Source organism: Alternaria dauci, chromosome 10, assembly GCF_042100115.1.
Source record: "Alternaria dauci strain A2016 chromosome 10, whole genome shotgun sequence".
Taxonomy (NCBI): Eukaryota; Fungi; Ascomycota; class Dothideomycetes; order Pleosporales; family Pleosporaceae; genus Alternaria; species Alternaria dauci.
Genome location: NC_091281.1, coordinates 658,620 through 672,370, shown reverse-complemented (window position 1 = coordinate 672,370; position 13,751 = coordinate 658,620). Strand labels below are relative to the sequence as shown.

The 13,751-nt window shown below is 54.2% G+C and overlaps 5 protein-coding genes across 5 annotated transcripts; 3 read left to right on the top strand and 2 right to left on the bottom strand.

Annotated features, from left to right (window-relative positions):
- ACET3X_009638 (uncharacterized protein) lies at positions 1 to 3,462 on the bottom strand (the record flags this gene model as incomplete). The annotated part of the gene is made up of 1 exon (XM_069455775.1): positions 1 to 3,462. One exon carries the CDS (start codon positions 3,460 to 3,462, stop codon positions 1 to 3), a length of 3,462 nt encoding a protein of 1,153 aa, XP_069302471.1.
- A 521-nt stretch (positions 3,463 to 3,983) lies between these two features.
- ACET3X_009637 (uncharacterized protein) lies at positions 3,984 to 5,098 on the top strand (the record flags this gene model as incomplete). The annotated part of the gene is made up of 2 exons (XM_069455774.1): positions 3,984 to 4,202; positions 4,343 to 5,098. The coding sequence occupies 2 exons, from the start codon at positions 3,984 to 3,986 to the stop codon at positions 5,096 to 5,098; spliced, it is 975 nt and encodes a 324-aa protein (XP_069302470.1).
- A 289-nt stretch (positions 5,099 to 5,387) lies between these two features.
- On the top strand, positions 5,388 to 6,098 carry ACET3X_009636 (uncharacterized protein; the record flags this gene model as incomplete). The annotated part of the gene is made up of 1 exon (XM_069455773.1): positions 5,388 to 6,098. The coding sequence occupies one exon, from the start codon at positions 5,388 to 5,390 to the stop codon at positions 6,096 to 6,098; it is 711 nt and encodes a 236-aa protein (XP_069302469.1).
- Positions 6,099 to 8,560: 2,462 nt separating this feature from the next.
- Positions 8,561 to 9,536, bottom strand: ACET3X_009635 (uncharacterized protein; the record flags this gene model as incomplete). Its single annotated transcript, XM_069455772.1, has 2 exons — positions 8,561 to 9,118; positions 9,204 to 9,536. 2 exons carry the CDS (start codon positions 9,534 to 9,536, stop codon positions 8,561 to 8,563), a joined length of 891 nt encoding a protein of 296 aa, XP_069302468.1.
- A 2,238-nt stretch (positions 9,537 to 11,774) lies between these two features.
- ACET3X_009634 (uncharacterized protein) lies at positions 11,775 to 12,411 on the top strand (the record flags this gene model as incomplete). Its single annotated transcript, XM_069455771.1, has 2 exons — positions 11,775 to 11,879; positions 11,929 to 12,411. 2 exons carry the CDS (start codon positions 11,775 to 11,777, stop codon positions 12,409 to 12,411), a joined length of 588 nt encoding a protein of 195 aa, XP_069302467.1.
- Positions 12,412 to 13,751: the final 1,340 nt, after the last annotated feature.

The window sequence follows — 13,751 nt, the reverse complement described above, 5'->3', positions numbered from 1 at the left end:
TTAGCCGCGCCACATGAACTCCTCGTCCATGGGCATTGGTGTCCGATTTGTCAATTCCAGAGTCTGGTTCATGAAGTCGGCGTCCTCTTCCTCTTCAGAGCGTCTACTCGCATTGCTAAGCGGCGTGGCCATGGGGCTCGTCCGCATCGACAACTCGGCATCAAGACTAGCCGAGAGAGACTTTGTCTCTTCTTCTGGTTGCGTAGGCAGCGGTGCACTATCAGTCGAAGCCTTACTAGCCCTCTTCTTTGCGCGCTCCTGCCTCGCCTCTTCTCTCTGTCGCATAAGTTCTTGTTCATGTGCAACCGCTTTCGCACGGCGTTCCTCGACGTCTTTGCGCTTGATGACCTTTCCGAGAGCGTCTGATGCTTGAATCAAGCCATCAATACTGATGGCGTGGTTGGTCATCTGATGATTGATGTAGTGATATACGCCGGCTGGAGTATCGCATTGGAGAAGGGCTTTTTCGTTTAGTTTGAGCAGTGCGAGCGCGATTTGGAAGAGAAAGGTAGATCCGTCGTGCATGCAGAGGACGACGTCCCAGACGCGGAAAAGTGCTTCGGCTGAGAGACAGTCCGTGAAGACGGAAAGAAACCATTGGAAGGTCAGGGCCTCGAGCTCGATCTCTAGTTCGTCGAGATGAGCTGATAGCCGGGGTAGGATCTCGCTGACGTAGGAGCGAAGAACGGATTGATCGGCGCGGGAGGTGAGAAGGTGCTGGTCATAATAATGCTGTGGCAGGATTTCTTCAATCATCGCAGTGAGAACCCAGAAGGCATCTTCTGGGGTGGGCATGATGAGCAAGAGGCATGCAGCAATCAGATTCATGCCCTGGCAGTAGCCAACCTCTGGATTGCGGCGGGAGTAAGCGAGGAGTACTTCCTGGAGCTTTTGTACACCAGGACCAGTGCGGAAGAAGATATTGTCGGTAAGGGTGCGGGTGATGTCCATTTGAATCTGCGTTGCAATGGTAGGGTCGTCCTCGCCGTTATTCACCAAGTCTTCGTAGTAGCCCGGCATGCGCAGATGCAGCGCACCGCTTCCCTCAGCCCAGATCGCAGCTCTCATGTTGACGGGTATACCACCCAGAACAAGGCGACGGAATTCCAACCACTTGGCACGCCCGATCTTGCCTTTGTTACCCAAGCCTGCGATGCCTACCAACTCACCATCGGCGAGGAACTGTTCAGGCATTGCATTGGCTTTGCCATTCTCGCCGGTGCTGGCAACATCGCCTTCGCGCTTATTTTGCGCACGTACTTTTCGCAAGAAGTCATTCCACTTGACAGTCCTTTCTCTCTGAAGATTGTCGTGTAGCTCACTCATCTGCTCCAATAAGGATTGGACGGGGTCGAGCTGCGGCGGATATTGGCTAATGGGTGTTGATGGGGCTGGCGAGGTACTTGTGACGGAAAGCTCTGCGTTGCCTGACACAATGCGTGATGGTGATGGCTCCGGGTTGACGCTTGTTGTTGGCACGGATCCTCGCTTCATCAATGTGATTTGGTTCTGGCCAATCTTGAAAGACGTCTCGCCTTCAGCAGATTCTACTGTGGTAATGGCAGCTGCAGCTGGCGTGTGTGACAGCAGCTCTGTTGGATGCGTGGCCAGCTTCAGATAGTCGGCCCAGGTCTTGCTAGCTGGCTGACTCGGTTGGTTGTCGGAGTCGGAGCTGGATGGGCGTGTGGTGCCATCGTTCTGGTCGACAGGAGCGGGACTTGCATGTTCGGGATCTTCGTCCAGGGCAAGATGGTTGAGTGCAGTCCTGCCATCGCCGAGTGATTCGACATTGCTGCTGCGCTTCTGCCTAATGAGCTCAGCTGCTGCCTCGCTCTGCCTCTTCTTGCGACGCTGGTCGTAGATGAAGCCGAATCTATCAGTCAAATACTCGCTGCTGCCGACGAATCTGTTGTGCTGCTGTACGAGTGTCGGCGGGCGTGAGTCCTCTGGTAGGATTCGGTCCATTTCCACAGGCCCCAGATTGCTCATTCCGCGGGTGGGCTGAGTCGGACCGAGACCGTTGGATGTATTTTTGGGTTGCTCCGACGTGGTGCTTTTGATAGTTCCATTGGGGCCCAAAGCACGGCCTCGTCTCTGTGTGCTTGCTAGTGACGACTTTGCCGACTGTGCAGTCTTGGTCGAGTCGATAGAAGGCGCACGGTCGACAGCATCAGACACGGTGGATTTGCGGCCTCGCACAGTATTGGCCTTGTTGGGGCTTGCAGCGTTGTTGCCTGCCACCATCTTCAAGGCCCAACTTGCCAATGACGTCGTCGACGACGATCTACGCGACGCGTCTGTAGCATGCTCCTGGCTGTTGAGTCTGCGCAGTGCAGGCACAGCACCCGTGGGAGGCACGAAGAGGTCGCTGGCGAGGGCTTTTCGCGGCGGCTTTGCTCCGCTAGATGCGCGCGAGCGGGTATAGCCCAGAGTCTCTGCCTCTCTGTCCACATTGCTCGCCACAGAGGGAGCGCGGCTGCTCTTCCTGCTCGTGCCAGTCCAAATGAAATTCTTCCAGTTCTGTTTGCTTGGCGTTTCCGATACGGCTGAGGTGATGGACATGACTTCTGCCTGTGGCGCTGAAGCGCCCGTGTCCATGCCCAGCGCGTCCGGATGCTCAGCTAGTTCGTCTTGCATGGCTCTGGCCAGTCTGTCCTCCATGGGGTCGTCGGGGTGCAGTCCAGTCGCAGCGCTGTCGCCCCTCGTGCGCGTTTTGGTGAGGCCATTGCCCTGGTCCTTGCTCTTCTCCAGCTCGCGCAGCCGGCTCTCAATGTCCATGTTGGAGACCTCGCACTCCTGCAGCATCTTCCTCAGCAAGCGCTCGCGCTCCTCGGCTCTGCGTCGCAGGGCGGTGATTTGGGCATCGCGCTGGGCCAGGTCCCCAGCGAGTTGCTTGACCAGGGCCACGGCGCCCGTCTGCCGCAGCGCATCCTGTATGCTCTCGTCGCTCGCAAAGTGCAGGTTTCCAGGGACCTTGGCCGACTCGGTGGGCGTGTCGTCGAAGAGGGCTGAGCGGTCGTTGGTGGCAGACGAGGCAGCGACCAGACTGCCTACGATCTGCTGTGTCGACTTGGTGACCTTCCTGACGGTCGACACGGGCGTAGTGCTCTTGGTGAGGTCTGGTGGGGGGATTGCCTTGACCGTATCCGGCGATGCAACCGTCTTGTTCTCTGCAGCCTTGCCACCTTCCTCGGGCTGTGGTGTTGAGCGGAACCAGCCGTTTACGCGCGACTGTGCCGGCGACGTCCCCGGACTAGGCGACAGTGAGGGGAATGACGTCAGGCTCTTGGTGTCGACTTCGGGCGAGGGCGCTCTGCTGCGACTCCGGCTGAGAGACGTGTTTGAGGTGCGCTTCGAGGGCCGCATGCGCTGTATGCTGCGGTTGCGTGGGTTCGACATGGTGGAGCTCTGCGAAGCTGTCCGCACCAGATCAACAGCGCGTGGGGGGTCGATGGCCGCCATGTTTGCTGAGTCGGACCACAAGAACGCCCATTCGTGTAGTGGCGGAACAAATATTGTGCGGAGAGGAGCAGTCGTCACCGTCGTCGACGAAATATGGCTATGTGTGTGAATACGTTATGCGTCGTGGACGTCTGTTCGCGTGCATGGGTTCCTATGCAAGTGGAGATGCTGCGTCATATGGCGAGATGGTGCCCTTGTCGTGCTCGTCGCCCCACGCTTCTTTGTACGCGTGGGAAGCTGCAAAAGACGACCAAAAAATGCCACGTCCTCAGGGGTAGACAAAGCACACGGCGGATATTGCAAGTTATGAAGACGCAAGGGGCACAGACGACAAGGCTCGACTCTTGGGTGTGGGTGGTATCAAGCAATCAATCATTCCCGAGCCGCTAGGTCGGGTTTGTGCTTGTGCATTGCAGCCCTATCCGCCACACTTTCACCCGAAACACGTTCCCTGGCGATCTCCCTTTTGCTCAAATGACCCTGGCTTGCTAAACGCGCCGGGCCATGTTTCGCGTGTGGCCATGCCCGTGACCGACGAGGACGCTGCATTGGCGGCCGTTGCGACGCTCGACGCCCTGTCCTCTGAGCAGGCCGAAGCCCTGAAGAGCATCAATGCCATTCTGCACAATGGGGAGCCCTTTGTCGACATCCACGAGCTGTTCGCCCTGTATGATGTTCTCTACTTCCGAAAGCTGCTCCTCTCACGTGTACAAGTCATCTGGTCGCCGCGCTTGACTCTGGTAGGTTTTCTTTGCGCTTCATCATTTGCTTTCTGCGACCGTCTCATCCACGACTTCTGAAGCCGGCCCTGTGTCTGGACCGTTGCCCCACACGCTTCTAGACTGCCGTGTCAGACAGCGGCGGCTAACAATAGACACAGTGCGCTGGCATCTGCGAGCTGTCCAAGGACCCCAAGACCGCAAAGTTCACGCGCATCCGTCTGAAGCTGTCGACGCCTCTGCTGCAGTACCGCCCACGCTCCGACACCATCAACACCTTGCTACACGAGTCGATTCACGCCTACTTCTTCATCACCACGTCGTGGAAGCACTCGCGCGGAGACGATGGAACGGGTCACGGTGCAGGCTTTCAGCTACTCGCCGATGCCGTAAACAACCACGGCAACTACAAAGTCACCATATACCACACCTTCCACGATGAAGTCGACAGCTACCGAACACACGTCTGGCAGTGCGACGGGCCTTGCAAGAGCCAGCCCCCGTACTTTGGCCTTGTCAAGCGAAGCATGAACCGAGCTCCCGGCAAGGGTGACACGTGGTACTCGAGACATCAGGCCGAGTGTGGGGGGACGTTCCAGAAAGTCCAAGAGCCGGCGCCGACCAAAAAGCAATTAGAGGCCATGAGCACCAGAGAGCGTGCGGGAAGACAGAAGAACAAGCTGGATAGCTGGATCAAGAAGGACGTCAAGGCGGAGGGTAAAACCTCTGCTACGCCCATTGTCATTGGAGGAGAGAGTGAAGCCTCAACGTCCCCCCAAGCTGGTCAGAAACGGCCGCGAGCGAATGAGCACCATGATCCCATCGTCCAGAAGAAGTTACTTGTCGACTGTCCGATCTGCAGTATGAAAATGGCCGAGTCCGATATCAACGAACATCTGGACGTAGAGCATTCTTGATTCTACAAAGGCATCCGCGAAGGCGAAGTTGTTACGTCATTGTGCATTTGAATTGTGCCACACCTCGAATGCACATGTTATCTCTCCTCTGTTGAAGAGGACGCCATCTCGCGCATCCAATGACTCTTTCCATCTGTCGCTAGCGTGGTGCCTAAATCATCAGCATCTCCATAGAACTCAGTCCATCACTTGTACACTTCACCATCAACCACGTCTGAATATCATTGTCTACATTCCTTTACCAAACGTGTCTCGACTCCGTTTGTCGCCTGTTCAGCGTTTATTCATCATGGCATCCGACGCTCCATCGTGTCCGCTCCTGCGACTTCCTATAGAACTGCGCTACGAGATCTACGATCATCTGTGTCGCTGGGACTTCAAAAGTTATCCATTCCGCACGATGCCGATCGCGTCCATCGATAGGACCGGCCCGCCAACGGCGCTACTTGCTACCTGTCGTTTTCTTTGCGACGAGATTCGCGCCTACTTCCTCGCAACCGTCACCTTGGGATTCGTTCAGCAGCAAATACCATGTTTCCAGAGCATCGACCCACTCTCGCTCAGCGCCGTTGAGAGAGCAAAAAAGATTCATGTAAGGATGAGCTGGTGGTTGATCCCATCGGCTGCTACAGAATCCCGTCGCTGGCCGTATCGAGTCAACGGATGGCTTGCAGACCTGGTCAAGCTGCTGCTAGAAAACGCCAAGAGCTTGGAAGTCATCACATTATCGTTTGATGAGCCCGATTGTGGTACTGAGTGGGAGCAGAAAGAGAAGACACTGGCCCCGCTGAAGGATATGGCCGGGCGAGTGGAGCTCCGCTTGGGCGAAGTCGAGGCTGGAGAGGAGGTCACCAATGAGGACGAGGCAGAAGCAGCCAATTTGAAGGGATTGCACAGCACATCGACCAAGGTGATTGGAAAGGAAGCTGAGTTGAAGAGACGGCTCTGGGCATACCTGGAAGTGCTTAACGTGGTTGCCTTGCCGGCAGTCAGCTCTTGAGATGGAGTGGAGCCTTTAGCATGGTTTAATCTGGAGCTGCACTCCTGCTTCGACTCGAATCGTCGGTTGTCCCGTATATATCGTTATATCTCAACCATGGAGTCGATGGTAGTGCAGAAGGAGTGAGTAGCTCGTTGTCTATGAGTCGTTTGCAGTACCACGGATGAGATGGGCCGTACCACGGTATTGCTTCTCGGTGGCTTGGTGGATCAGCGGCGAGGATAATATATAAGGTCACTCTCCCGGCTCCAAGTCTTCTGGCAACACAGAATTCTGCTTTTCATTTTCTTCACTTTGTCGCATCTACTGGAGCGTTTCGTTAATTCTGCCGCCTGTTTCCTTGTCTGTCTATCGCTTCCATCCTCACTGTCACTTTCATATCCATATACCCAGTACCTTAGTCCAGATTCTTCGTGTTCCTCTTCGTAGGCGAGTTTCCGCTGACATACATGCGTGCACTCGGCTCACCTTCTGTTATCCTCGCTCACCTCGGAGGTCATCAGGAGCATCCACCACTTTCGCCTTCACCACGCACTTTAATATCTTAAGCCGCCGTCACCACCGGTCTATTGGAACCTTCTCGCCGCCAGTCCGACCCCGCAGGCCAATCAGATGCCTCGCTGTCGTACCTCGTGCTCCAAAAGCCGCCTTCACCTGCAAACGCGCCAACACCGCCCACCAAATCGCGCGCCTGGAACCTTCTCCAGGCAACGAACTACCCACAGACCACGCCGCTTGGTTAATTCTCCGGGCCCGTTAGCCGACTGCCGGGGATCTGCCGGTCCCCCCTCCTGTCTATATAAACCCCTCCTCCCACCCCCTCCGTCGCTCCTTCTCCATACTCGCTCAACTCGCTCCATGAGATCGACCTTCTCAACCAAGTCGATTCTCAGCATCATGGCCGCATCTTCTGAAGCATCCATTCTCTCCTTCACTTTCACCTTATGCTTTTCTACCACCTTCAAACATTGGCCAAGATCTCATGATGTATGACATCATTCATCATCAACTAAACCTCCACCTCCACACTACTGTCGACAGTCTCGATGACTCCACTATTCCTCCACTACTCAGCCTCGCCTCACCTTCATCAACATCAACATCACCGCCTTACACATGCCTCACATACCCGCCTCGGTTCAACATCCATACCTCACTTCGATTCGACCTTCAACTTTCCTGACACACATGTCACCTTCGGTCTGTCTCACTTCAACATCCGACACACATCGCACCGACGGCAATCCGGCATAGGCACCAACCTTTCTGGCACCGGCTCCGCTTCGACTGTCGACTGTCTCACACCACTCCCGATACCGATACGATACACTGCGCATGGAAAGTCAAGTTGTGGCACAGGGATGCAGGTCAGGCTGCATGGATGGCCCTTGAGCTGGTTGCGGTTTGGATCAGAAAAATAAAGTGGTGTTGGATTGGTGTCATTGGAGGTCAACACTTACACATTGGGCGTTTCAACCATTTCGACATGCATCGAGCAACAAGGTTGGAGGAAAGACGGTCAATGGTGCTTTGCGCTAAACCGGGCCTCTTGTTGTCTTCTCTGAGGGTGTTGCGGCCCCTGGGATGGTTGAATGTCTTGGTGTGGTGTTGGCTGAAGATGATACTGCTCAACTCACTAGTTGGATGGACTTTGGATGGGCCTTGGTGGTATCTGGAGGTCTTTGGTTATGTTTGAGTTTTTTGGTGGTTGGTCGGTCGGGTTGGCAAGTCTTTTAGCTTGATGGGTTTCCAAGCTTGGTGGTTACAACAAGTGTCTCTCAAGGAAAGGTTGGAAGGGTGGTTGGCAGTTGGATCCTCAAATCAATCAAACTCACTTCGTCTCTAACATTTTGTTCATGTTCTTCTTTGGTGATGTGAATGTCTTTTGGTGATTGCCTATTGCTTGATGCTTCTTCTACAATGTTTCCATCTTCCACGAGTGCTTACTACAGAATGCTGCCTATGTCACTTTCACTTACTGAATGCCGCAAGCAGATGTGTAGGAGCCCTGAAGAAGTGACTTTACTTTATCTTCTTCCTCATCACAACGTCAAGGCAATGTATGTCTCAGCTAAGTAGCCTCTGTTGACTTTGTTTAAACTTCACTGTAAGCAAAGTACTACAGCAAGCCAGAGTTGAATCAAGATTAAGAAGTGTCGTTATGCCATGTGTACATCCATAGTTTCTAGTCTATCTAATTCATGCGTTCATAAAAGCCGGGACCGTTTCGTATAGTAACGCCATCATCTGATAGGCCAAACACATGAACGCCAATATGAAGTCGATAACGTTAGGAAGACCGTTAGGAGACACCGCTAATGTAATCATAAAAAGGAACAGGTACATCTGCGCATAATCTGCTACTCAAGTCCTCTTACACTACTCCGCAGTACGCGTCCAAAGCCACAGCGACACACTATTTTCCACCATCGTCTCCCCAAACATCCCTAGAACCGCCTCACTCACTCAATCGCAATCGCGCTCTCCTTCGAATCACCACCCTTATTCTTCCACCCTACCCCCACCCTCCCTTTCCTCCTCTTCACCCCACTCATACAGTCCTCATACGCCCCCACGCCCAAATCCATCCACTCCCTCTGTAACCACCTCCCCTCAACAAGCTTCCTCCTTTCCTCCACACTGTGCAGGCTATACGGCCCCGTGGGCCTCCACCTGCCCCCTCCTTCTCCATTATCCCCGTCGCGCAATTCCTCGGGTTCCATGTGCGGCGCTGCCCACCACCCGTCCCCTTCAATGTACTGAATGTTCAGGCCTCTGATGATGCGCTCGTGGATGGAGGGGCGGGAGCGCATGTATGTGTTGTCGCGGACCTTGGAGCCAAGGCGCGCGTGGATGTAGTCTTTGCGTGCTTGGACGTGCGGCGTAGAGAGCATGGTTGCGACGCCGCCCATGCAGGGGTAGAGACCGGTTGGCAGGGGCGGGAGCGTGGGATGGAGTGGGGATGGCGTGAAGAGGTCGAGTTTTGAAAGGCGGGTTTCTTTGATGGCTTGGGTCATTGTCTGTGCGGGTGTGGGGGGTTAGCATTACTGTCTTCTTCTTGTTCTGGACAAGTTGGAGAGCAAGAGAGAGGCGGTGGATATGTACCATTTTTGGAAACTCGACTTTGTCGCATTTGAAGCAGCATGCGAGTGTCTTGTAGAGACAGGCCTTCCTTTTACTGGCCTTCTTGCAGAAATAACATATCTCCGCTAGCCATTTGCGGCGGCATGTGAAGATTCTTGCTTTGCGCGGTGGCACAATGTCGGCATGGCGTTTGAGGAGGTTGCGCGCGTATTCTTCTACCACGGCGTTGAGTTGCTTGTTGGTAGCGGCGAGCGCATTAAGCGGGTAGGATGGCAGGGTGAGGTTGCAGATGGGCTCCGTGTAGGAGAGGATGTTGAAGAGGATCTCAGGTGGCAGCGTATCGAAGCGGCTCATTTTGCGGGGTATGATGGACGCGCGACGATGTCTAGGTCGCGACGCGATTAGCCATGGGGTCGGGCGGGGTTTAAGTGGAGATGAAGCTAGCCGCCCTTCCACGCGAGCGATACGGCATTCGACGCGTTCTACCCCTCTCACCCCATCTGTGGATGACAGCGAGCTCAGTGAGGGAACGCTACTAGCTTACACTGCTATCCAGACTCGATGTGCCTTCTTGAAGACCCTTCGCGTCCATGTGCTGCGTGAGCATACACGCGCTGAGTATCGTCAAGCGCGACCCTTTCAGAAGCAATTCGGCCTCTTCGGATGCCCCTTACCTGACTCTCACGAAGAGCAGTCACTTACGTCTGGCGAGAGCATAGGAAGACGGCTCAATCGGTGGAGTAAAGCTAGGGCTGGTATCAAAAGCCCAAGGCGAGCTTCGTTGCCGCCTCTACTTGTCTTCCACCTGCGTTGAATTGCTTGGAACGTGCTCTCTGACCTGTTCGTGCTAACACGTACCAGCCGTCTGATATGTCTGATATCCAAGCTCGAAACGAGAAACAACCCTCGATGTGCAGATGTCCCCTCCCACCCCGACGGGCCCGCCCAAACCTGCCCAGATGACGGCATGGAGAGAATTACAAGTTCAGAGCCGCACTTGAGCTGGGAGACAATGCGGAAACGTTTGCGAAGGCATTTGCAGCATCGGCAAGTCGGAGGAAAGTCAACTATAGGCTGACAGCAGGTCATGTGTCAAAGCAAGACGGACAGGACTAGATCCTGGGTGAGAAGCGGTCAGTTTCTTGAAAATCAAGCTCCAACGGGTCTTTGAACATTCCGAGATCATCCGGACGTCCTGTGCGACCGAGAAGGGAGCGTCCACACAACATGATATCCTGACGTGGACCTTGTCTGAATCGAAACCCACACAAAGAGTATGCCTCCAGCTCAGTCCACTGAAGGAGCATCGCCACCTCAAATACTCGACCGTTAACCTGGTCAATGCGGCTGAGCGAATGGAGATTGTGGACCGAATGGGCCGGCTCGGTTTGCGGAAGGCTACCGGCAACTAGCTTCTACAGTAGGGCAGAAGGGCCGCCGCCTTACACCCCACACCCACATGGTTCCACTCCCAGCTGCCGTGGAGTAGCTACACGGCGTAATCTCAAACGAACTTCTATTTTGACCACTCAGCTGGACGATGGAGGCATACGCACTCCTCACCACGTTCCTGTCTGTGATTGGTCACCGCTCTCCCTCGACCATTCATTGGCTTATCTTTGTAAGCCCTTTTTTCACCACGCAATTCCAAATCTAACAGTCGTTGGACGGTCGAACGTACGCCACTTGGCCAACGGTCGCTTCATTAGCCTTCAACCCTGTGGGTCGTAAGGTGGGCCGACCAAGCATTGACACAAGTAGGCTACCTGTAGTGTACCAATCAGTCGGTAGCCAGATCCTCTTCACGGCTCGGTTCATCATCTTGCACCATCGCAATCTGACTTATCCCAAAAGCTTCATGGGCACAGTGTGTCAGTTTAATCACCTACGTGTGGGTATCTTGCGAAAGCGCCCTAGCTACCCCGCCAACAAGCTAGCTCGCCCAGCTTCCAAGACCACCACGCCCTTTTCCTCGCTGGACTACGCATGTGCGCAAAAGAATCATCCATTCCGGTTGCCACCAGCGGGATTTGTTGCATTATGTGGAAGAAGGGCCGAAACCCTTTCCTGGAGAACTGCCATGCAACCACTACAGGTTTCCTGTAGGATGTTTCCTGTCACTCAGAGGATGGACCGTTGGACTGAAGAAACTAAACGGAGATTAGAATCAGAAGCCACGTAACATTCGCCATTGCCAGAGGCGTACTAGATACCAAAGGGCACGGGGCACGTGTGCCTTGATGCCTGGCGCGCATGGGATCGTGAGGAACAAGACGGAGGACTCTGCTGCGCGGTTAAGGGGTCGTCATAAACCGCGTCTGCCCACGAAACAACGAAACCCTCTTTGTTCACACTCCAACTAACCATCATCACCATTGTTGAGACACATTGTCTAGCATTTCACTTGTCCCGTCTGTGTTTAGTGACATAACCAAGACCCCTTGGCCTATCGATCGTCCTAGTGCCTGTCGAAATCCTTCTGGCGCCCCCTAGTGACCTAGATTACCCTTTTGACTCTTCAGATTCCGTTCTTGGAGGTCACTCGCTACACATAACGTCCCTACGTGCTCTGTTAGTCCATTCCAAGACAAGATGAGCGGCTCCCAGAATTATCCTACCCGTACCTCAGGTGCATCACGTCGTAATAGCGGCGGCGGTGGAGGTGGCGGCAGCTCTCGTAGGAACTCACATCAAAGCGTACGGTGTCATGATCTTTGTATTGGAGCTCACTACTAACTAAACGTAGTCTGCCTCCGGAGTGCCTGCATTGACCTCACCTCCACAAGTTTCCACCTACGATCCGAGCAGAGACCCAACGTACACGCAAGTCCATCGTTCTTCAGGGCTCGTGCAGGTGTACCAGAATGGCGTGACCAACAACCAAGGTTCCAATGCAGCACCTTACCAGACACATCCTCAAAACCAAACACTGAGCCCCTACAACCCACCACATCAGTCATGGACAGCTTACTCGTCAACTCATCTCCAAATCACAACGCACGATACATCTGTCGGCAGTTTCAACGCCTCTCGAGCGTTCCAAGCAACATCGCCGGCGGGTGGCTTTGCACAGCCACACCAAGTGCCCACTGGCGGCGTCCATCCCAATCAGACTGCGCAACGACCCCGCCCTTACGACGCCGTCGGATACATCAGGAGCGATGGAGAAGTGTACGACAAAGATGAAGTGTATGAGGAGTACAGGCCGTACGATCCGTATGCACGTTAGTGCACAAACCAAGGATACCACAGAAGTAATGGACTGTCGTATTGACGACAACACGACGGAATGATGTAAACAGGCGTTTGGCTTTCTTATGGTTATATACACGACTGTCAAGGGCGTTTATGGATAGGCTACGGTTTTGGCCCCAAGTTTCTTTCTTTCGACAGCGATGTATGATTTCGTATGCACCTCTCAGCCCGGCGCTTATGGTGTCATTTCTTACGCAAACGAATATGCTGAGGGATATGTGTCGCAGCCTTGCTTATTGGTTGGCTCTCCCGACCTCCGTTGATGCCTTCTACAACAGCCGGCAAAGCCATTGTTTCTTTGTACCTCTATCACCACATTTGTTGCGCATTAGCAAGCACGTAGTTAGGCGTTTGGAAAAATTTTCCATCTAAATTCCTCTCAATCGCTCTTCTTACTCGTGTCCGAGTGCTGTGAGCCCATTGGCATTTTTTTCGAAATACTTCCACGTGCTCAGGTTCGCCTCCGACGCGATTGAGCCGCATGATGCTGACATCTGCCCGTCGGCGAAGATGACACATGCACCCTCACCGGAGCTTCACCGGAATCACAATCGTCCATCAGGACACGGCGCTATCATTCACCGGATGTTGATAAGGTAGTCGCGGAGGACTCTGTCGCTGGAAAGGTATGCGTTGGCCGGTGAGACATGTTACTGTGTTGGGTATGGTTGCAATATCCAGGAGATGAGGACCGCCATGACAGAGAGCTCTGACAGCCAGTCGATGACAGGAGGACTTGCGCGCTTCTGCAAGAATGTATCAGGTCCTTCTTGCTTCGCCCAGCACGTGCCATAGAAGCATGTCGTTCAGACAAGGAGGCGTAGATCTACCAACGTGCATACCAATGTCCTGCGTTGCGGCTGCTGTGCTGCGACGTTTACTAAAACAAGTCCCGGCATGACATTGTCCAGTCGGAACAGCAGGCATACGAATTGGTACTCGGTACACATTGCCTCTATCGACGGAGGACCATGAGGCGATCATCGCCTCATATGCAAGAATGCAGCGTGATGCGCGCAGGGGCCAGAACGGAGGCATGTCATCCAGTCGACAAGCTTGAGCGCGCAGCTGTACGCCCGACGAAGCTTCTGATGCAGCTCCAGGTTGCTAGGCAAATCGTCTTGGCACAAAGGACCCGAGTACGCGCGGCGAAAGCAAATCTCGCAGGGCGCTTAATTTCAGGCGACACTCACATCGCGCGTCGAAACTGATCCGCCGTCGGCACCTGGTGCAAAGTACGGTACGGCTTTTGTAGTGAAACAAAATCTGCCAGAACCGGAAGCATACGCCGAGTCCTGGTCCCCGCAGTTCGGT